The sequence below is a fragment of the Onychostruthus taczanowskii genome, unplaced genomic scaffold, assembly GCF_017590055.1.
Source record: "Onychostruthus taczanowskii isolate IOZ18803 unplaced genomic scaffold, ASM1759005v1 scaffold14, whole genome shotgun sequence".
NCBI classification, from domain to species: domain Eukaryota; kingdom Metazoa; phylum Chordata; class Aves; order Passeriformes; family Passeridae; genus Onychostruthus; species Onychostruthus taczanowskii.
Window position 1 is genome coordinate 2,393,021 of NW_024498573.1, and position 22,752 is coordinate 2,415,772.

At 51.0% G+C, this 22,752-nt stretch overlaps 1 protein-coding gene across 3 annotated transcripts; it reads right to left on the reverse strand.

Moving 5' to 3' along the window:
- Nucleotides 1-17,130: 17,130 nt before the first annotated feature.
- On the reverse strand, nucleotides 17,131-19,413 carry NKX2-5 (NK2 homeobox 5). Of its 3 annotated transcripts, none has more exons than XM_041397723.1 (3): nucleotides 18,980-19,413; nucleotides 18,178-18,386; nucleotides 17,131-17,989 (listed from the first exon to the last, which is right to left on the reverse strand). In XM_041397723.1, the coding sequence occupies exons 1-3, from the start codon at nucleotides 19,275-19,277 to the stop codon at nucleotides 17,495-17,497; spliced, it is 1,002 nt and encodes a 333-aa protein (XP_041253657.1). In that variant the 5' UTR covers nucleotides 19,278-19,413; the 3' UTR covers nucleotides 17,131-17,494. The 3 variants fall into 3 exon arrangements, with proteins under 3 accessions (XP_041253657.1, XP_041253660.1, XP_041253658.1); XM_041397726.1 differs by having other exon boundaries at nucleotides 17,709-17,989; nucleotides 18,152-18,386; XM_041397724.1 differs by having other exon boundaries at nucleotides 17,709-18,386.
- Nucleotides 19,414-22,752: the final 3,339 nt, after the last annotated feature.

Here is a 22,752-nt window from a genome sequence, read left to right on the forward strand (position 1 = left end):
GAGTAGCATTTTCTGCATTACCAAGTGCAGCAGAGCCATCAGGGATGGTGAGAAGGGAATGGCCTCTGCATTTTTGCTCTTGGGCATGGCTTGGAGGCCAAGGGCTGGAGCCCTTCTGAGACCAGGGACTGCAGGAGTATAAAGTGTTTGGGGAGGAAGGCAGAAACTGGCCTCTGGAGAAGTGTTCAGGGCTGTGCTGGAGGGCTCATACACAGGTGAAAGCAAACAGGAGTGCCCCTGTTACTCCTGGGCCATTGCCCTCCAAAAGGTGGAGGGCGGAGATTTACTGTCACAAAACAATTGCAATAAAAGTAATTTTCCTTTGAAGAACAACACTTCCTTAAAACAACGACCGAGGAACCCCTAGGAGCTTAAAAAGGGCTGAATTCTTGCTGTGGAGCTGTGGGGCTGAGGCACCCAGCTGGCAGCAATCAAGTGGGTTAATGAACTCCTGCTCATTGTCCGGGGCTGGTTCATTAACTGTCCTGCAGGCAAGGGGGGCTGCAGCCTCTGAAGGGGCTGGGGGTGTTTGGCTCAGCAGCTGGAGCCACTTAGGGATGAGGATGAGGCAGCTCTGATGTCTCAGCGCATTTAGAGGTTTGGAACTTGGAGGTTTGTGCTGAATTTAATGTCCTGCTGTGGAGTCCAGCCCGCTGAGAGCAATTTGCTTTGTCTGAGCACCTGTGGAAAAAGGGGGAAGAGCCTGGGAGTGTCAGGAGCCAGGCAGTGCTGTTGGATATTTGGCTGTGGGTGTAGATCTAATCCTGCTCTCCATTCCCACGTGCCCATGGTGGGCAGCCTGTGGGCAGGAGCAGGTGCCATTACATCCCCGAAATCTGCAGCATGAGGGTCACTTCCAGAGCGTTCAGTTAGGTTTGTGTTTCCTTGGAAAGCTGCCTTTTAATGGCTGCAATAAACGTGGGTCTGAGGAGCATTGGGAATTTAACATATGCTATAAATGTGCTGAGACTGACTTGATTTGACTCATTTTATTATTGATTGTGGTGTTATCAAATACAGAAATATTGCAGGATAACACTGGGAAAACAAATGAAGAGGATCATACTGTTTATTCCCTCCTCCCCTCCAAGAATCAAGGGGAAATGAAGTTTGTGCTTTTGAAATGCTTTCCACATAACTGACTTTACCAAAATGGAAAGGTGAATTCATAGCTTGGAGGTTTCTAAAAATGTCTCTGCCAAATGTGCGTGGCTGCTATCACGTGCCAAGTGGCCCAGAGCAAGCCAGGCTGGAATCTTTGGGGGCTGAGAATATCCAGGGGACATGTGCATGCTTGTCTGCAAATATGTGGGGCTCTCCCTTGGAAAAAGGGGAGGTTGGAAATCAGCTTTAACATTGCTTTGCCACCCTGTTTGTAATCATCTTCAATATTGCTCTGCCACGCTGTTTGTAATGGTGTGATTCTCACAGAAGAGAACCTGAAGCAAGTGTTTTCCCCAGATGTGGTGTCTTGGTGATTGTTCATTGCTGCAAAGCCCTTTCTGTCACCGAGTGAATGCTTGTTGAGTTTCCTTCCACAAAGGTGAGAACTGTTCTCCAAGCAGGCTGCAGGTGCTTTGTACCACAACCTCTCAAATCATCCTGCTGCTATCGAAAGCTGATTGTGGACTTGTTCAGGCTGAGGCTGTTGAATAAACACAATTTTATTATCATCTGCTAGCCTATATAAAATAGTACAAACTCTGTGCCACAAAGGGGATGACAGTTCCACCGAGCTGAGGTTTGGTTTTCTCACAGGAACCTGTGATGAAGACCCTGTGCCAGTTTTTTGGTGATGGATTGAGAGAGGTGGTGGCTCACTGTACCTGTGCCTTGAAGCTTTAATCCTCTCCCACATAAAGAGAGCTACAGTCTGAGGAAGGGACTGGGATCTTTATTGACTTAATTTGGTTTAGACCCAGGCCCTTGGTGTGTTCACAGAGATCTCCACTCAGTTTAACACCTCCAGGTGTTGCCTTGGGCACTGAAATGATGAGTGAATCATGAGGCTCCTGCAGCTTTGCAAAGCCAGTAAAAATAATTGGACTGGGGTTGGTGGGCTCAGCTGGGCAGGGTTGGGGGGCTCAGCTGGGCAGAGGAGGGTTGGGGGGCTCAGCTGGGCAGGGCTGGTGGGCTCAGCTGGGCAGAGGAGGGTTGGGGGGCTCAGCTGGTCAGAGGAGGGTTGGGGGGCTCAGCTGGGCAGGGTTGGGGGGCTCAGCTGGGCAGGGCTGGTGGGCTCAGCTGGTGCTGCTGACTGGGCCTTTTACTCAAGACCTGGACTTGGTGATCTGTGTGAGTCCCTTCCAACTTTGAATACTCTGTGACTCCGAGTTGAGAAGCAAATCTGGTGAAGGGCAGCAGACGCTGCCCCAGACCCACCCAGCCCTGGCTGCTCCTGCCGCGGGGCTGGCAGTGACCCTGGCCAGCTGGGGGACAGTGACCCCTGCTCCCGTGAGTGCTGTCACACCTTGCCGAGCCTCAGACCGCTTCCACTTTTGCTTCCTTTTATTTTTACCCTGCAGCGCGAGGCCGATCCGATGCTATCTCCGCCGACCTTTGTCCCCCGCTGCCACATCAGAGCCGGCTCCCGCATCCCTCTTATCGGCCGGGGCCGCTGCGGAGGCTCTGCCCCGCTCTGGGTGTCGGGGATGGCATGAAAGGAAAATGCCACTCGGCTGCTCCGAGCCTGGCCCGCCGATAAAGCCGCGTGTGTCCCCGGGGGCCGCGATAAGCGCGCCGAGGGCAGGCGGGGAGAGCGGCTCCGCGGGCATCAGCGCACACCGGCGCCGCAGATAGAGCCGCGTATATATAGAACCACATGAAAGCTTCTCGCTTTCTCCTTTTCAACAGCGGCGGGGCTGCGTGTGGCGTCCAGGGGCGCTGTGGGAGCTGACCCCGCGGGGTCCGGGCTGGCTGTCCCCGGGATGCTCGCTGGTGGCAGCCGCGGGGCCGGAGCCGCGCTCTGACAGCGCCTCAAAGCTCCTGCCCTTCATCTCCAAAATGCACAGCGGGACTCAACTCTCCTCTTCGGGTTATTGGCTTTTCCGAGGTGTCACCCAAGCCCTGAGCGGGTTTTGCCGCTGCTGATGGGAGATAACTCTGTCAGAGGCATCTGGGTGCTGACATTATGGCCAGCCAGCCTGAAAGCGAGATAAGATTTTTCTATATTGAGCAAGTCTATTGATCCGGCCGGCCTCCTGTCCTGTGTCTGATGATAACTTGATGTTTGCAAGAGAAACAAGGCTCCCCTTGCTCAGTATATTCACAGAAATATAATATATATATTAAAAAATAACTCGCTGTTTCAAATCTAGCCAAGCCTTCCCGTTCTGTATGTTGATAAACATATAAATACATCTATAAATACATCTATAAATGCATCTATAAATACATCCACCAATGCAGTGTTTGGATTAAATAATGAAGGGTTCCTTCCTCAGAAGTGTTCTTAAAAGATGCTGCTTTTGCTGCTTCTCATTTGGATATTCTTAGCAGCATTTGCAATTTCTTCATCGTGTTTTTCCCGTTTGTTTAAATGACAGAGGTGATGTCTGAAAGTAGCTACAACAAAAATGAAGATGATTTAATGTGGCTCCTGACTTTCACTGGCTTGTGGTAGTAACCTGCTTATTCAAAACAAACCAATAAAAATATTTTTTTAAGAAATTGAGGTAAAATAAAACCCAAACAACCATTGTCTTTATCTGTAGATTTGTTTAAAATAATTTTGTCTTTGGTCTTTTTGACCCAAACTTTGTTCCTGATCTTTCACAGACTTCATGATGAATAACTTCGTAAGCAATAAATAAGGTAATATTCATGCTGAGAGTGAGAAAGTGGGAAATTACCTTCTCATTACTGAAAGTTAATTAATTTTTTTGAAGGTGTGGGTTTATATTTAGGTTTTGCAGATCCCAACAAGAGCTTCCTGGTCTTATCACCTCGTCAAAAAAAAGTGTCTGTCAGAGGATTCCAGAAAAGATAGTGAGGAAATGCCAGGGGAGAAAGCCTCACTCCAGCAACAACAAACAGTAAATATAGAAGGAGAAAAACCTTTTATGTTCAGTACTCGGCTGCAGATGAAAACTTTGCTTCTGCCCCTGCGAGGGGGGAACGGCAGCAGAGCTATTTTGGTGGATTAAAGCCAAAAGATAGCAGCAGCTCTTTGCGCCCTCGCCGGGGCACTGGATTCAGTGAATTGTAGCAATGAGCACCCACTCGTGTGCTCATTAATTAATTCGGGTATCAGGGAATTGTAGCAATGAACCCTCGTGTGCTGTTAATTCGGGTTAATTCGGGTATCAGTGAATTGTGGCAATGAGCATCCATCGAGTGCTCATTAATTAATTCGGGTGTCAGTGAATTGTAGCAATGAGCACCCATCGAGTGCTCATTAATTAATTCGGGTGTCAGTGAATTGTAGCAATGAGCACCCATCGAGTGCTCATTAATTAATTCGGGTGTCAGTGAATTACTGCAATAAGCACCTTGTGTTGTTAATTGAGGTGTATCAGTGAATTGTAGCACTGAGAACCCACCCGTGTGCTCATTAATTAATTCGGGTATCAGGGAATTGTAGCAATGAACTCTCGTGTGCTGTTAATTCGGGTTAATTCGGGTATCAGTGAATTGTGGCAATGAGCCCCCGTGTTGTTAATTGGGGTATCTCAATGAATTGTAGCAATGAGCACCCGCCCGTGTGCTCATTAATTAATTCGGGGTCTCAGTGAATTGTGACAATAAGCACCGTGTGCTGTTAATTGGGGTATCTCTGAATTGTTGCAATAAGCACCGTGTGTCTTTATCTGTAGATTTGTTTAAAATAATTTTGTCTTTGGTCTTTTTGACCCAAACTTTGTTCCTGATCTTTCACAGACTTCATGATGAATAACTTCGTAAGCAATAAATAAGGTAATATTCATGCTGAGAGTGAGAAAGTGGGAAATTACCTTCTCATTACTGAAAGTTAATTAATTTTTTTGAAGGTGTGGGTTTATATTTAGGTTTTGCAGATCCCAACAAGAGCTTCCTGGTCTTATCACCTCGTCAAAAAAAAGTGTCTGTCAGAGGATTCCAGAAAAGATAGTGAGGAAATGCCAGGGGAGAAAGCCTCACTCCAGCAACAACAAACAGTAAATATAGAAGGAGAAAAACCTTTTATGTTCAGTACTCGGCTGCAGATGAAAACTTTGCTTCTGCCCCTGCGAGGGGGGAATGGCAGCAGAGCTATTTTGGTGGATTAAAGCCAAAAGATAGCAGCAGCTCTTTGCGCCCTCGCCGGGGCACTGGATTCAGTGAATTGTAGCAATGAGCACCCACTCGTGTGCTCATTAATTAATTCGGGTATCAGTGAATTGTGGCAATGAGCATCCATCGAGTGCTCATTAATTAATTCGGGTGTCAGTGAATTGTGGCAATAAGCACCTTGTGTTGTTAATTGAGGTGTATCAGTGAATTGTAGCACTGAGAACCCACCCGTGTGCTCATTAATTAATTCGGGTATCAGGGAATTATAGCAATGAACTCTCGTGTGCTGTTAATTCGGGTTAATTCGGGTATCAGTGAATTGTGGCAATGAGCCCCCGTGTTGTTAATTGGGGAATCTCAGTAAACTGTAGCAATGAGCACCCGCCCGTGTGCTCATTAATTAATTCGGGGTCTCAGTGAATTGTGACAATAAGCACCGTGTGCTGTTAATTGGGGTATCTCTGAATTGTTGCAATAAGCACCGTGTGCTGTTAATTCGGGTATCTCAGTGAATTGCTGCAATAAGCACCGTGCTCTGTTAATTCGGGTATCAGTGAATTGTTGCAATAAGCACCCTGTGCTGTTAATTGGGGTATCAGTGAATTGTTGCAATAAGCACCGTGCTCTGTTAATTGGGGTGTCTCTGAATTGTTGCAATAAGCACCGTGTTCTGTTAATTCGGGTATCAGTGAATTGTTGCAATGAGCACCCTGTGCTGTTAATTCGGGGTCTCAGCCTCGTCCCTGACCCCACGGTGGAAGTTCCCGGGCCGAGCACAGCCCGGGTCCCTCGGAACGTGCCCATCATCCCCGGGCACTGCTGGTGACAAATGACATTTTCTGTGCCTTTGTACTGCGGGGCACAAGACGTGACGTTTACGTCCAAGATCAATTATTTTTAACTGAAGAATGATAGCCCTGCGTCGGGATTATCTCAGGGCTTAATTCACATCAGTTAAAGCTTTTCAAAGGCTTATTAAAATTCCTTAAGTGTGTCCAGCTTATCAGCAGTTGAGTGTCGATGGCATTATACAAATGCTGCTATTGGAAATAACTGTTAAGTATTGTTTGGCCATATTATTCTCATATATATATTTTGTGCCTGGGACTATTAATACTACTTAGTACTTACACGATTCCTTTCATCTGGTGATCCCAGGGAAGCAAAGACTTTCCTTCCCCTTCTAAATAGAGGAGAACTGTCAGGTCCAGCACCTGTGCCTCAGGCTTGGATTTAATATTTTCTTGCATTTAACTTTTTTTTTTTTGATTTAACATTTTCTTGGATTTAACATCACCACTGGATCCTGTCAGGTTCGAACAGGACTTTATTAATTTGTGCTGCTGTACTTTGTCTGGTGTGGGCAAAAAAAATAATTTCCTTTCTGCCAAGGAAAATGTATGGATCAGTGTGAAAATCAATCCAAACAGGCAGCAGGAAGGAGAGGTGATCCTGAGCAGAAATTGGTGCAGCAGCCCCTGTAATGGGGCAAAGGAAAGGTTGAGAGGGGCCTGGATGGGTTTTTGGAGGGGAGGAGGATTTGTCACTCTGAGTGTCCCAGAAATTCTGAGCACAGAGCTGGGAGAGGGCAGGGACAGGCTCTGAGGAGCTGTGGGTGCCACTTGCTCAGTGTTCCTGTGCCATCCCTGGCAGTGGTGAGGGAGGAAAAACCCTGGTGTAAATACAATAAATGTAATGATTCCTTTCCTGGCGTCTGATAGAGCTGTAGGAAGTTGGAATGGGGTTGTTGATGTGTTAAATATCCGCTCAGAAACCCTTGGGATTCGTTTGCAAGTGTGTTTTCCTTTTTTTTTTTATTTCTTTTTTTTTTTTTTTTTTTTTTTTTTCTTTCCCCCCCCTACAATTTAACTAATTTCAGGCAGAGATGGAAGTTCAGATTTTTATTGTCATCTGTATTTACTCCACACCGAGGTTCTGTCTGGAGGAGCTGATCATTTATTGCAGAAACCACTAGGTAGCACTGTGAAATAAAGTTCAGCTTCCCTGAACAAACCTGCCAGTTCCAGCCTGGCTGGGCTCAGAGTGGAACAGAGGCAGCAAGGGTGGCTTTAAAACTTTCTCCAGTCTTGGCTTCACACTCAGGTGTGGGAGAAATGAAGCTGTCAGGGGAGGTTTAGACTGGATTTTAGGATAAGGTTCTTTACTCACAGTGCCTGACCACGCTCTGGGGAAGAACCTTTTCCTAAAATCCAGCCTAACCCTTCCCTGGCACAGCTCCAGGCATTCCCTTGGGTCCTGTCACTGCTCAGCAGAGACGAAATGCAAGGCACTGATTTTATCTTGATTTAATATGTTAAAGGATTATTTTTCCAAAGGAACAGAGTAGGGTAAAAATTTGGTTTTGATCATTAATTGGTTTTCATTGAACCTGCTTCAGTCTTTGGTTTATTAATCCCCCAAGATCACTCAAATAAGGTAACTTGCCAGGTTTATTTTGTAACTTTTGGGCTTCAACAAGCTGGCAGGTTATCCTTCTGCATTTTAACTCAGCCCCACAGGGTCAGGGCACAGCCCCCGAGCTGCAGAGCAGTCCGTGCCCATTCCTGTTCCAATTCCCAGCAGCCAACTGCAACGTGTGTTCCTGCGGCAGCCCCGTATCGCTGCTTTTTAAAATTAGCCCTGGCTTTGGCTGCTGCAGGGAGAGGAGAATGATAAAGGGATTGAGCATCACGCTCTGCCAGAGCTGCTGGGCTTAAATCATCCGGTTACAGGAACCCTGAGCTGGATCTGCCTGGTCCCCGGCTCCAGGGGTCACGGGGGTGTGTGGGTCACTGTCAGATGCTTTGGGGACCTTCAGTGCTGCCTGAGGAGCTGGAAATTCAGAGGGAGGGGATTCTTTTCATGTGTCTGCTGTGGCTGTAGCTGATGCAAGGGGTTTTCTGTCTGCAAAATCAAGGAATTGGACGAGATGGTCTCTGCAGGTCCCTTCCAACTGAGTTATCCCATTCTAAAATTATTCGAGAAGGACATGGAATTGCTGGAGTGAGTCCAGAGGAGGCCACGAGGCTGATAAGGGGACTGGAGCACCTTTCCTTTGGGGACAGGCTGGGAGAGCTGGGAATGTCCAGCCTGGAGCAGAGAAGGGCGGGTGGGGACCCCACGGCAGCTTCCAGAGGCTGAGAGGGAGAGGGACTCTGCATTGGGAACTGGAGTGTCAGGGCAAGGAGGAGTGGGTTCCATTTGAAAGAGGGGAAATTGGAAGGAATTGTTACCTGGCAGGGTGGGCAGAGGGTGCCCAGAGCTGCTGTGGCTGCCCCTGGATCCCTGGCAATGCCCAAGGCCAGGCTGGATGGGCTTGGAGCAACCTGGGACAGTGGGAGGTGTCCCTGCCACGGCAGAGATGGAATGAGTTAATCTTTCAGGTCCCTTTCAAACCAAACCATTCTGTGCCTGTGCAGAAAAGCACTTTTTGAGGTGTATATAATTCCCCACTGTCAGGGAAATGACTGCAGAGTGCTGACCAAAGAGGGCAAAGTGTGTGTACTGAGGCTGCCTCTGGCCCTGGGCAAACCAAAGCCATCCCAGCTCCAGCTAAAAAAGCTTCTTTTGCCCTGACAGGGGCCTGAATTGCTCAATGCTTTCACCTTTTTATAGGTTTGGCCACCCTGGCTTAGAGCAAATACAGAGGTGGCCTCCCCTGCTGCTCTGGGGGTCTCTGCTAACCCTTGCTGGGCAGCTGCTTTCCTTTCTCTGCCTCCCTCTGCAACATCTGCAAGCGGCTTACGTGGGGTTTTCATCCCCTGAGGATTTATGGTGACCCCTCAGGGACCTTCACCAGAGGATCAATACTCTCCTGACACCTGTAGATCAACATAAACTTGACCCTTGGTCCTGACAGATCCATCAGCACCGAGCCCCTCCTGTGACGTGCCCTGGGCTGGGGAGGAAGCAGCACTGGGGGCACAGCAGAGCCCCTCCAGCCCAAGGTCAAAAGTCAAAATGATAAAAGAAGGCCAAGCCTGTGGTACCCAGGCAGAAAATCAGGGTAATAACGAGGGAGAAGCTCAGGGAAGGTCCCTGCAGGATGATTCTCCCTGTGGGTGATGCTGGAGTGGAGGAGAAGCTCTGTGTCTGTGGAAATGCTGTTCCCTCCCGGGGTTTGTGATAAGGAGGGATCTGCTGCTTTAAAAAGCTGCTGCTTGTGCTCATCCTATCTTTAGCTCAGGGCAGCAAAAGCCTTCTCTCTTCTGAAAAGTCAGCTCCTCTCTGTGCAAAGGTTTTCCACCCATTTTTCCATCCAGAGCAGGGATTTCTGTCTGTCTCTTCAGCCTTTCCAGGTGATGGAGGATCCTTGTTCCTCACTTGAGCTCTACCTCTGTAATGCCATGCATGAGGTGAAACCACCATCTCAATATTCCACAAATGTCAGAGCTACAATTAAAATTGGCTTCTAGATTTCAAGACCTCAAAACTCTCAAGTTTACCCAAAAAAAAAGCAAAGCAACAAGCAGTAGATGCTGCAGCAATGACAAGCACTCTGCAGAGCTGGATTTTCCCAGACTGATTTTTATTTAAGGTTTTCTTTTTTCCCCCAAGAAGTTTTCCACAAAATGTCAGTGACTCGAAGAAGAAAAGAAATCCAGTTATCAATTCTGTTTAAGGAAAAAATAAAAATACAGAATGAAGACCTGGAGCCCACACTTTTCTCTCAGCTGATTTTGAACCTCCTCTCCTTGCATCCCCCTCAGAAGTGAATAGGATGATGTTATCTTGGTTGATAAAACCAAAGAATTATCTCAGGGAAGATTTTTGAAAGAATTGGGCTAGGGAGTTCTGAAGGCACACACCATAGTCTGCAAAATTGGTGATTTTATCTTAATAACAAGGTGGTGTAAAATGGAATTAATTCATGAGAAATTAATGGGTAAATGGGAATTAATTGCTGAAATGGCCTCTCCATTCCCAGCCACCTGTGCCTCAGTCTGGACTGACTCCTGCTTTTACCTGAGCTCAGCTCCTGCTCCTGGGTGTTTTGGGTGTGCAGCGCTGGTCCCAGGAGCTTGCAGGGATGGTGGTGCTCAGATCAGTAACTCTGTGTGTGGCTTAGAAAACCTCATCAGAATTAGATTTTAACTTCTAACTGGGGAAACATGGGCAGGAAATCATCACTGACAGGACCCAAAGCAGGGCCTGGGTGGCTGCAGCTGCGGGATGCTGATCCCAGCCCAAGGACAGGGCTCTGCCCCACGGGAGGGTTTTTGGTGGCTGTCATCTGCACAGGCGCTGCCCAGAGCCATCCATCATCTCCTGCCCTGACCTTGCACCACCTGTCTGTCCCCGGCAAGGCCAGCAATTAAAACCTGAGCTAATGAAGACAGCAGGACATGAAAGGGCTTTGCAGGAGCTGATCAAAGGGGCAGAGCTCAGCGTTTTCACAGCCACAATGCTGAGGCAAACAGGGCTGGAAATGTGGTCAGGGAGGGAAGAGAATTCAAGAGGATATTTAGAAATTAACCTACAGCTGTTCCTCTTGTTCCACGTGCTGCATGGGGGGTGATTCTCTCGTGTGCTCTTATTTTTGGGGTTTTTGGTAAATACTGAGTTTTTTATGTTCATCATCTTGTTACGTGGGAAATAATCTTTGTGTGTACAAAAGTGAAATGCTGTAGATAATGAGGACTTGAGTGGAAAAGTTTGAATGCCTCATTGTATAAGAAGTTATTTAGGTTTCTGTTTTCAAGGTGAAATATTGGGGGGCTCTAAATTGGTGTCTAACCAGGCAAATGATCACCTCATGTCTGGCTCTCAGAAAAGCCAATAATTAGCAGCTCTCACTGTTTTTGGGGGGGTTTTAAAGTTAATTTTTCTCTGTGTGCATGTAAAAGGGGAATTTTTGATCCCAGATGGACACGTGAGTGTTGGATGGCAGATAGGGCTGAGCATCTCTTTTCATGGCAGCAATTACGATTTAATTTCTTCAGAATTATGCCTAAATGAAGCAAAAATTTATTTTATTTTATTTTATTATTTTATTTTATTTTATTTTATTTTTTCATTGCTTGGAAAAGGCTGTTCCTAAGGACAGCAGTGCTGCACCTGCATTCTGAGCAGGGCTGGGTGTCCGTGGCTCCAGGATGGGGACTCCTGCAATCCCCACGGATGCACACGGATCATTTCCTGGGCATGGAACTTGGGTGGAACTCAAATAAAACCCAGAACAAGCAGGAAGACACCTCTAACCCTCAGGACGAGCAGGAGGACCCTGGAGCCTGGCATGGGAGCTGCCGGGCACGAGCAGAGTGGCTCCTGCTCCCCCAGCCCTGTCCCTGGGGAATCCCAGGGATTAGGCAGTCTGTAAAGTGAAGTGTGTGATCGCAGGCTGGACCTGGAGCTGCTCCTGGCCCTGAGGCTGTACAGACCGGGAGCAGCAGCAGCTGCTGCACAAAGCAGCACATGAGACCTGGAAAAAAGTGAGATTTAAATTCTCCTCCTTCGACACAGCGTGAATCATCTCCTTGGCACCATCAGGTTTGCTGAAGTCGAGGCAGTTTTCATCCTGATTTTTTTTTTTTTTTTTTTTTTTTTTTTTTTTTTTTGGTCCTTAAAAATGTGAGAAACTTGTTTATTTGACTGAAATGAGTATGAATTGGTTTTGGTGACCTGTTTTTGAATGGTTCCCCTTGCTCCCAGCCAGCAGTGCCCATGTCTGTGTGCTGATCCTCCACTGCTCTGACAGCAGCTTTTCTTCTGCTCTGGGTGCAAAAACATCCTGGGCAAGAAAACGGCATCTGGGGACAATTTCTAGGAGTCAGTATTGTGATTATTCCCAAGCTTGTGCTGGAGGACAATGCAGTCTACTTAGGAAACGTCTGCTGTGCTAAAATAAGCTGTGGTGTGTTCCTGTGGCAGCAGAGAGCACCAAGCCCTGCTCCAAAAGCCCAGAACCCCTGGAGAATGTGTGAGAGCAGGTGTTTTGATTGTGGGAGTAAATAACCTCTTCAACAACCAGATTTGTTGGTTCTAGGGCTAAAACTCCTCTAAAATGCCTTTCTAAATTGTTTGTCTTACTAGTTTTGAGAACAGTTCACAGAATTTGAAATCCTCAACAAATCTGCTTTTCTTTCCCCCCATTTGAGCCTGTTAACTCCTGACCTTGCCCACTCCACAGCAGTGTCTTTCATGCCTTCAGCTTACTCATCTCCACAAGCAGTAATTTAGCTCCAGCATGTCTCCCCCAAGACCAATTAATCTTAGCCAACTCTAAGAAATAAAATTATTTTGATCACTAAAGGATTTATTCCGTTTCACAAGGGTTGTGGTGTGGGGTTTTTTTGGGTTTGTTTCTTTGTTTGTTTGGGGGTTGTTGGGTTGGTTTGTTTTGGTGTGTTTTTGTTTTTGTGTATTTTTGTGTGTTGTGTTTTGTTTGGGGTTTTTTTTTGTTGTTGCTTATTTTTCCAGCCCTCCAAACGGAGCAGGTATTGAGTGAACTCTCCAAGTTGTGTGGGAGCACCCCTGGACTGCTGAGAGTGGGCACTGAGCTGAACCTGCTGCCAACACGATGCCCCTCTCTAAGGGGCTGGGAAAGATGCCCAATCTCCTGGCTCAGACCTGTGATTTAGCTGTTTGACCGGGATTCTTTGTCGACACCAAAAAATATGTTATTCTGAGCAGGGATGAGTTAAGGGATGTGTTACAGTCTCAGTGGGGTCAGTGCTCCAGCTGCTCACACACAGAGCTGGTTTAAAAATGCTCTGATAATGTGAATTTCTCTTCCCGGGTACTCACGGCAAAGAGTTTATTTTCCGTCTCAGCATATTCATCTGTCTCCATTGGAATAATTTCTATTTCATTTGAGGTTCCAGCAGCTCCTCCATGAGAGGCAGAGGAGCTCACCCGTTTTCCTCAGCGCAGAGTGGGCAGGACAAGGGGAGATGTGGCTGATGGGCTGCTCGGGATGATCCTGGCTCCAAATGTTTTGGGGTTTTGGGGTTTTTTTTTTTTTTTTGTTTTGTTTTTTTTTGTTTTGTTTTTTTTTGGTTTTTTTTGTGCATGAAACGCTGGAGCGGCAGCGTTTAAAGTGACTGCAGGAGACAGGGAGAGATCTTCGAGTGATGTATTCTGTGTCACCTTGCTGAACCTTGATTGATGAACTTTCACAAATGTGCTTGATCTGCTGGGAGAAATCTCTGCTTCCCTTCTCTGCGTCAAAACGCGGCGTTAATTTCGTGTTTTGGGCAATAACAAACCACCCAGGAATGAAAAATCGGACTCCAGCCTGAAAGCCCATCCCTTTCTCGCTCTGGAGTGGCATTTTAAAGGTGTTGATTCTTCTTAATAATCCCCGTTAACAAGAAATCACTTACTGCTGATACTGATCTAAACTGATGTCAGTGAGATGAATTAGGGGCCGGGGAGAGAGGGTTGTTGATCTGTTGTTTTCCTGCCGAGCTTCCCAGGAACACTGAAACACTTAATTCCTGCCAGGACCCTATCTTGTTTTCGGACTCCAGAGAATAACTTCCGACGTGAAACCTCCTTGAACTTAAGGAATAAAATTCTGGCACTCTAGGAACCGCACGGGTGTTTTTTTGGGAAAAAAAACCCCAACAATTATTTCAGTTCCTACAAAACTGCCACAGGCAAGGGATTTGGTATCAGTCCCTTACAGCTGACAACTTGTTCCTGTACAAATTCTGTGGATTCCAAAGGGTTTGGATAAACTTGCCATGTGCAGTTTGTCTCGCGGAGACTGAGCTGCTCTCATCCTGTCACCTTCAGGTAGAGCTGGGACACTGAATTCACAAAAAAACCCCCAAAACTGGGTTTGAACGTGAATGCCAGTGCCAGGCTGCGTAATCCCAAAAAACCAAACAACAACAACAAAACCCCAAACAGACAAACAAAAAACAAAACAAACAAAAAAAACCCCCAAAACAAACAAACAAACAAACAAAAACAAAAAAAAAAACCAAAAACAAACAAAAAAAAAACCAACAAAAAAAACCCAAGGGAAGAGCGAGATCAAATCCAAGTGCAAATCTTATTAATCTTATTACAAGCTCTTTCCCTACTCCCCTTAGCCTGTCCCCGGGCACTGGAGGATCTCTAATTTCAGATTCCCTGGATCCTGCACTTCCCTGTGGATCAGCCTTTCCTAGGCACAGGTTTTAGTGCTGCTCTAGAGATGGGAAGCATTCCAGGCTCAGGCAGGAGCAGGCCAGGTTTGCTTGGTGCAGTTTTCCTGAGCCTTTCGGAGGTCTGGGATCGGAGAGGCACGGCCCCACTGCTCCTGCAAGTCCTGGGGGGACCTTTTGCCCCTGCCTGACCCTGTGGGCTGGGCTGGTGTGGAGCTGCAGCTGGAAATGAGGCTGAGCTGGAGGGCAGGAATAGCAGGAATGGGGTCTGGGAGCACAGGGAGCCCCCTTGGTCGGTGCTGGGGGTTCTGGTGCCTTGGGAAGGCTGGCCTAGAACAGCGACTAGATGGAGCTAAGGAATGAAGTGGGGAGTGATTAAGAGGCTTTAATGGATCCACCTTGGGCAGCACAACCCAAAATGGTCCCAAAATGGATAACCTGTCACGGGGTCTCTCCCTGGGATCAGCTCTGCTCCATGTGCACATTGCAGTTCAGTGTCCAATTCCAGCTCAGCCCCTGCACTCCCATCCTGCTTGTTTTTCTCTCTCCAGCCCACGGGGTTTGTGCTCTTGGGCTGAGATTTGGATCATTTGTCCTTGGTGTCCAGCTGGAGCAGGAATTTTGTGTCCCTGCTCTGTGCACAGAGCTCACCATCCCCTAAAATGAAGCTCAAACCCACACACCAAAGCAGCACAGAATCTGAAAAATAGAAAAGCTAGACCTGAGGCATCAGGTCATTCCTCCTGTATCTCCTTGCACTTCCCATTCATCCAGCTAATGGAAGGTCTTTAACCGAGGCTGCTGTGCCCCAGCCAGCTGTGCTGGTGTCCCCTCCTAAATCACTTTCTGAGCCGGCTCCAAGGCTCCGGCTGCTGCTCCAAACCCGTCTCACCCTGCCCTGCATCTGCTCGGGATGCAATTCCCGCAGGAGCAGGGAGCCTGGGGAGGAGGGGAGTGTGTGAGCTGTGGGGCATTCATCCCTGCTGAGACTGAGCATGGTGCAGCCCTGGAAATCAGACCCAAAGCTGGTGCCCAGAGCAGCCACAGCAGGGACAATCCCACTGGACAGTGTGATTTCTTGACAGCTGTAGCTCTGGGTTATTATGGGAGGAAAACAAGCATGTTTGGAGAAAATAACAGTGTCTGAGGAAAGGAAGGGATGTGGGCAGTGTGTGAGAAGGGTTCTGTGTTGATGTGGGGAGTTACTTTTTCCTGTGGCTTTTTCTGAAGTTTCAGTGCTGTCTGTCTTGTTTGGCCACCCAAATAAGGGCCCTGCTTAGGGCTGGTTTCTGAAAGTTTAAGTTTTAGCTAACTCTCAATGCCTGCTCCCTGTTAACTCAGGGCTTGTCCTTCTTTTGAGGGCTCCCTGTGTGCTCTGACCCTGGCCAGGCTCTGCAGGGGTGACAGCAGGAGTGGCACGGTGGCACCACTGTGACCATTTGACAGCTCAGGCAAGCAGTGGCCCCAAGCTGTGACTGCCCCCACCATTCATCAGTTTAAACCCAGCTTTCCCCTGCCCCACTCCAGTCTCTTTTCCCTGAGTTCTTGGGACACCTTGGCTCTTTTCAGGCAGGGCATTTCCCAGTTGCTCTGCTGGATCCACCTGGATCCTGTGTCCTCCTAAGGCAAAGCCCTCGTGGAGCCCTGGAGATGGTTCCAAACGAGGGGCAGTGGCCTTTGCTTCCTTCTGGCCTGCCCGGGTGCCCTGTCCCCCTGCTTCAGGCTGGCAGACTCGGGTCCCCTTTGTCACAGACCCCACGTCCCGGTGGCTCTGTGGGGTGAGTCCCCCGAGGCAGATTCCCCTCGGGATGAGGCTGAAGGTCCCTGTTTGCCCAGCCCTGAGCCCCAGACAGGTGTCTGCCCTGCCCTCTGCATTAGGGGTCGGTGGGCAGCGCCCAGGGCTCCCCTGGCAGGGGCTGGAGGGAGCTGGGAGCTCCTTATCTGTGCAATCCTGCCTCGGGGGCTGTGTGGGGCTGGGAGCGAGGGAGAGAGGCTGCAGGCAGCTTCCATTCCCCGGCAGCCTTTCATCCTCTGTCCCAGGGCCACAGCCACCCTGTCTCCATCCCTGTTTACTGATGGGGCCGATAGGGCCGGGGCAGGAGGGGGTGCAGGTCCCCCTAATCGCCCTGTCACCGGCCGGACAGCCTCAGACACTCTCAGAGGATGTTGTGACTGCGCTGAATTACAATGTTTGTTGTTTCTCACTCCCAATAATTGACATTTGATAGCGACTACCGTAAAAGCGGCCGAGGGGCTGGGGCTGCGGCAGAGGAGAGGTAGGAGCCGGGTGCTGGGGAGCCCCGCTCGCTTTCCCTGGGCATTTGGGGACAGCCGGGGGGGTCATTCGAGCCTCTCCCCATGGGGACTGGATCTGCAGGGGCTGTGAAAACCTCCCGTGGCAGTTTGGGGGCTTTGGGTTATGACTTGGGCTGTCGGTACTTCTTCTTGCAGCGATTTCTGTGCAGGGAATAATAAATCAGCCCCGCGCTCCCGTAGACTGGGAACGATGGGGTCGGTCCCGATCCCATCCCGGAGACAGGGGCCGGTGCTTAGCCGGGCTGGGAGCTCGAAAAAAGACTTTAAAATAATTTTTAAAACTCCTTAAAATACAAACACCGTTTGCAGGCGGCCAAACGGGAATGCCGAGCGCACGGGAGGGCCGCACGAACCCGGGGGGACGGGCAGGGAAAGGCTCCCGGAGCGGGCAGGCGGCCCGGGGGAGCCCCGGGATGGGAGACCCCGACCCCCCCGGGATGCGCAAGAACGCCAGGGAGTCCAGGTTCAGCCACTCTCTTTAATGACAACTCGCTGATCTCCGTCAGCTTGTACAGCAAAGGGCAACACGTTCCAAGGGGCGGACAGTGCATTTCCATGCTAACTCACGTTTTAGTGCAGAACCCTACGGGACCTGGCGGGCCGGAGTGTCCGTGTCCCTCGGGAGTCTGTCTGTCCTCATCCCTGCCCAGCCTCGCAAGGGACGCCTGGGGGTGCCGAGATGCCGAACTGACCGAACAGCGGGGACCGTACGGGAAGTGCAAAAATTAAATGTGGATGTCAATAATAATTAGTATAGAGTAAAAGTTAAAAAAAAAAAAAAAAAAGGAGAGAGTTGCAGGGCTTGGCTGGGTGTTGTTGGGAACAAGTCACACGAATTACCGGCTGGTTTGTAGGAAGGAAGGAGGGGAATTATCGGGGCGAAGAGCCGGGTGGAAGGCAGCGAGAGGGGCCGGGAAATGCGGGCATCCCCCGCCGGTGCTTGCCTGGCCCCGCACGAAACACCGCAAACACCCAAACCCAGCCCGTCCATGGGCACCACACCGCTGAGATCCGCCGGGATGCCCCGCTGAGCCAGCCCCGCAGGCTGGCAGTGTCCCGATGCCGCCGGCAGTGTCCCGATGCCCCCGGCAGTGTCCCGATGCCCCCGGCACGGGCGGCTCTACCAGGCTCGGATGCCGTGCAGGGTGGAGATGCCCGCGTTGCCCTGCGGGATGGGAGTTTGCACGGAGTTCAAGTCCCCCACGCTGAAGTTCATGAAGTTGTTGGCGGGTGCCGAGGGCTGCACGGGCTGCATGGAGGGGTAGCTGCAGTTGTAGTTGGCGTTGCAGGCGGGGCTGTTGTAGTTGCTGTACGCGGGGTAGGCGTTGTAGCTGTAGGGGTTAATGCTGACATTGTAGGGCGAGCTGTAGGGGGAAGATTCCCCCAGGCAGGGCTTCCCATCGCGCACCAGCACCGGCACGGCGATCCGCCGCGGGGGAGGGATCCCCACCATTTCCAGCGTCTGGTCCTGTCTCTGCCTTTTGCATTTGTACCTTCGATTCTGGAACCAAATTTTCACCTGGGTGGAGGTGAGCTTTAGGACGTTGGCTAGATGGTCCCTCTCCGGGGCCGAGAGGTATTTCTGCTGCTTGAACCTTCTCTCCAGTTCGTACACTTGGGCTTGAGAAAAGAGGACGCGAGGTTTCCTCCTTTTCCTCTGTCTGGGGCGTTCGGGATCTTCCAGGTCTCTTTTCTCCTGCTCCAGGCTCTTGTGTAGGGAACACAGCTCTGCAGCAAAATAAAGGGGAGAAGGGAAAACAGCGGAAGGAGAAAATTGTGCAAAAAAATTATAAATCAGTATTTAATAAAGAGGATACAACTTGAGCGAGTCGTGGCTCTTCCTCGGCCTCGCAGGCCGCTGTGGCTGCCCGCTCCTGCCCCGCTCTTTAGGTACCTCTGCAGCAAATTTTTCGTCTTTTTTTGTTTGAAAACCACTCTGCCCCGTGCACTGATGCGCGTCTCGCCCGCCTGTGCCCCAGCCTGGATTTATCACTCGCAGCTTTGTGCCGAAACCCACCCCGGCCTCCAAGCGAGTCAGGAGTCGCATTTGTCACCTGGTTCCTGTCCAAACTCGAGGCCTCGCGTGTCACCCTGCAGCTCTGCCCGTCCCGTTGGGGTCTGCGGGCCGGGGTCAGCGGGACCCTCCCCGCGGTGGGGTCAGCCCCGCTCCCGCAGGGCCGGGCCGGGATAAAGATGCTGCGGAGCTGTCCCCTGTCCCCCGCACTGTCCCCTGTCCCCCGCAGCCCTGGGGACCCCCGGCCGAGCACCCCACCCCGCAGGCGGATCCCCATCGAGCCCCTCGCAGCAGCTCTTGTCTTTACCTTTCTTGTCCGCCTTGGCCTCCTTGGCCGAGTCCATCTCCACGTAGCTTTTCCCGTAGTAGGAGCCGGGGAAGGCGGCCGCGGTTTTTCCGGGGGGCGGCTCGGGCAGCTCCTCCCGCAGCTCGGCCAGGGCCGGGGGCTCGGCGCTGAACGCCTCCTGCTTGAAGCTGGCCAGCATGCAGGACGGGGAGGCCAGCGAGGCCAGCTCCATGGAGCCCAGGCCGCTCTGCTGCTGCTGCTCCAGGTTCAGAATATCCTTCACCGAGAAGGGCGTCGTTGTCACAGGGCTAGGAAACATTGCGGAGGACAGCGGGGCAGCGGCCGCAGCCCAGGGTCATGGAAAAGTAGGTGGGGAGCAGGCAAGGTGGAGCAGCGCTGGAGCGTGGGCTCCCGGAGGGGGCACATAGCATTCCCGAGAGTAGCCCTGCCTTGTGCACTGGGCCAGGTAGGAGCGGACCATAAGGCCAGGGAAGGAGGGACTAGGCAGTTTTTGGGTGACTTTAGCTTTCTATTGGCCAACATTGCGGTGATGGTATGAGAGATGCAAAGTTCCATGTCACCTAATATAGTAATACATCTCAAAAACAGCTCCGCTCTTTTAAAGGGGCGGCACTGCATTTGTCCAGCTTTGCAGAGGAGGGGTTGCTCATCCATTTGAAACAAAACAAAAAAAAAACAAAAAAAAGAAGAATGGCCTAATGCGTACAAAGTCACTATCTGATGCTATCTATCATACAGTCAGATTAAATAAACAGGCCGGGAGGAAACCATCAACCAAATATGTGCTGATTTAATTTTTTTTTTTTTTTAAACGAGAGAACGGAGGTTTCGTTTTTAGTATTCTGCAATATCCGATGGCAGGAACTAAAAAACGGGAGTTCACTGCTGTGTGAAGCGCGCTCAAGGGGAAATCCGCGCTCAGGGTTTATACAGAATTTCTGAAGCAGCACAGTGACTGCAAAGTCCAGCTGACAGACCCTGAGCAGCCGCTGCCTGGCTTTGGAGAGGGAAATGCCGATTGGGCTTTCCTCTCATTTGTTTGTAAAGCTTTCAAACAAAAAATGCAACACTGTCTGGGGGGGAAAAAAAATTAAAAAATCAATCAAAACAAGCGCGGGTGAAGATGTTGCAAAATACAAGGGGTAAGAGAGGAGTAAGCAAAGCAAGGGGCTGCGGGGGCTGTCCCGGCCGGGTCCCGCAGCTCGGGTGGGTGCGTGGTCCCCGGTTAATGCGGCAGAGGTGGGGTTCATTCATTTAACTCGCGTGGAGCCGCTCAAATAAACCTTAGCTGCAAAGTCGCAGGTTGCGGAGGGGCGGTTCAGGGCTTTGTGGGTTAGGGGGGAGAGAAAAAAAAAAATAGAAATAAATAAAGAATCTCCTTTGGCGCTCCAGCGCCCGGCTGAGAGAGGCACGGGATGGGCTCGGTGGGAGCAGAGCAGAGAAACCCTAAAGGGCTGCGGTGAGTTTGGGGGGCTCTCGGCTGAGCCCCGCTCTCGGGAGCGGCGGGGTCACAGCTGTGCAAATCCTTTCTCCTCCCGCAGCAGGGACCCTCCGGGCCGGGTGGAAAGGTGAGCGCCTGCCCACCCCCAGCAGGACGAACCAGCCGCTGCCCCCCGGGATTTTGTGTCTCGGCGCCCCGGGGAGCTGAATTTGAATTTGGGATGTTTTTGCGGGCGGCGCTGCCCGGGGTTAAGGGGGAAGAAAAAAAAAAAATAGAAATAAATAAAGAATCTCCTTTGGCGCTCCAGCGCCCGGCTGAGAGAGGCACGGGATGGGCTCGGTGGGAGCAGAGCAGAGAAACCCTAAAGGGCTGCGGTGAGTTTGGGGGGCTCTCGGCTGAGCCCCGCTCTCGGGAGCGGCGGGGTCACAGCTGTGCAAATCCTTTCTCCTCCCGCAGCAGGGACCCTCCGGGCCGGGTGGAAAGGTGAGCGCCTGCCCACCCCCAGCAGGACGAACCAGCCGCTGCCCCCCGGGATTTTGTGTCTCGGCGCCCCGGGGAGCTGAATTTGAATTTGGGATGTTTTTGCGGGCGGCGCTGCCCGGAGCCGCAGCATCCCCGGCGCTGCAGCCGCTGGGCTGAGCTGGCAGCCCCGGACCTGGCGATGACAGTCGGAGCGATCCCTGCGAACGGGGAGGCCTGAAATATTGTGATTTAATGAGGGGAGGGGACGATCTTCGCGGCTGCGTTTCCTGCAGGCTTCCCTGGGAAATATCTGCAGGGGATGGATGCTCTTCTGCTCAGGAGGAAGGGTGCAGTGCCCGGGAATGTGGGGGCAGCCTCGGGAGAGGGGCCTGTGGAGGGGCTTTGCAGAGTGTTTGCAGCATCCCTGGCCCTCCGCGGCCTTTCTGAACCTCGCTGCCTCCTTTTTATTACAAGCTTATAGGTTAGATACGGGCTAAAACAACGAAGCCGACCCCGATCCTCCCCAAACCCAGAGAAAAATCTCAGGTTCGCCTTGGCGACATCCCCATCCTGCGGGATGGCAGAGGCGCCTTCCAGCGCTCCCTTCCTTTATCCCGGGCCAAAACGCCCTTCCCGGGCCAGGCTTGGATCTCGCACGGCTGTTCCTGCCCCGGAGGTTTCCCTGGGCCCGGGGAACCCGGCGGGTCCGAGCCGGGCCCGGAGAGCATCCCGGCGGGGCGGGAGCTGAATTGAGGATTGCCTGAGGATTGAGGATTGCCTCAAGGATTGGGGATTGCCTGAGGATTGGGAATTGCCTCAAGGATTGGGAATTGCCTCAAGGATTGGGAATTGCCTCAAGGATTGGGGATTGTTCCCTCCAGCCCCCCGGTCACACGGCGGCTGCCGATCGATGTGGGCCCGGCTGCACAGGGTGGAAGTGATTAATTGAACGATAAGCCGGAGCTATCATTTGGAATGTCATTAATGCGTCGGGGAGACATTCATTGGAGACAGACAGCGTTATCTCCGCTTTATCTTCAACAATGCATCACTTTTAATACTGCAGTTTAGAAACAAATGGGGGCTTTAGCCTTAGCCCTTCTCTTCGTGTTTATATTTTTGGAAGAATCACAACTAGTGGGAGTCCCGGGCTCGGCCCCCTGATAAATGAACATTAGCACTTTTTAGAACTACTGTATCAACAAAAAGAGCTGCAGGGCCGCAATAATTGGTGAAAAAGCAAACACTCCGCAAAGAGAGGCCGGGTCTGCTCTGTGTCCGGCTGATTGATGAATAAGTTACTGACGTACAGCAGCTCACGGACTTTCCGGGTCGGGGCTCAGCACCCATTCCTCCCCCCTTTCCCAGCCCCTCTATCCCTTCCCCGGGGCTCTCCAGCAGCCCCCTGAAGCCAGGCTCCGGCTGTCCAAGCTTCCCCCAGCTCCGGACGCTGCTGGCAGCCCGCAGGGTCCTGCCCAGCCCGGGGGGACCCCGAACTCTCCCGCATCACTTTGAACTTTGGCGGACTCCTTTTTGTTCGAGTTTAAATAACATTTTTAAAAAAATCACGAAAAAACCAAAAAACCAAAAACGAGGCAGGACCCCGAGGAGCGCCCTAAACCCCTTTCCGTAGACCCAGGCCCCAGGGGTGTAAGTGCGGGAGAGAGGGCGAAAACCCGCTGCTATTTTTTCTGGCTGTCAGGGGAAATGGGGGTGTCCTGTTCTGTCCCCCGCCGGCTTCACTCTCTTTGCAGGTTGCTCTCTCTGTCCCCTGGGGACTGAGCCTGCTCTGGCCTCTCGCAGGCGAGGGTTGTCGTCCACACCCGCTCGTTGCTTCTCTCCTGGACTGCTGAATGTGATTAATGTTTGG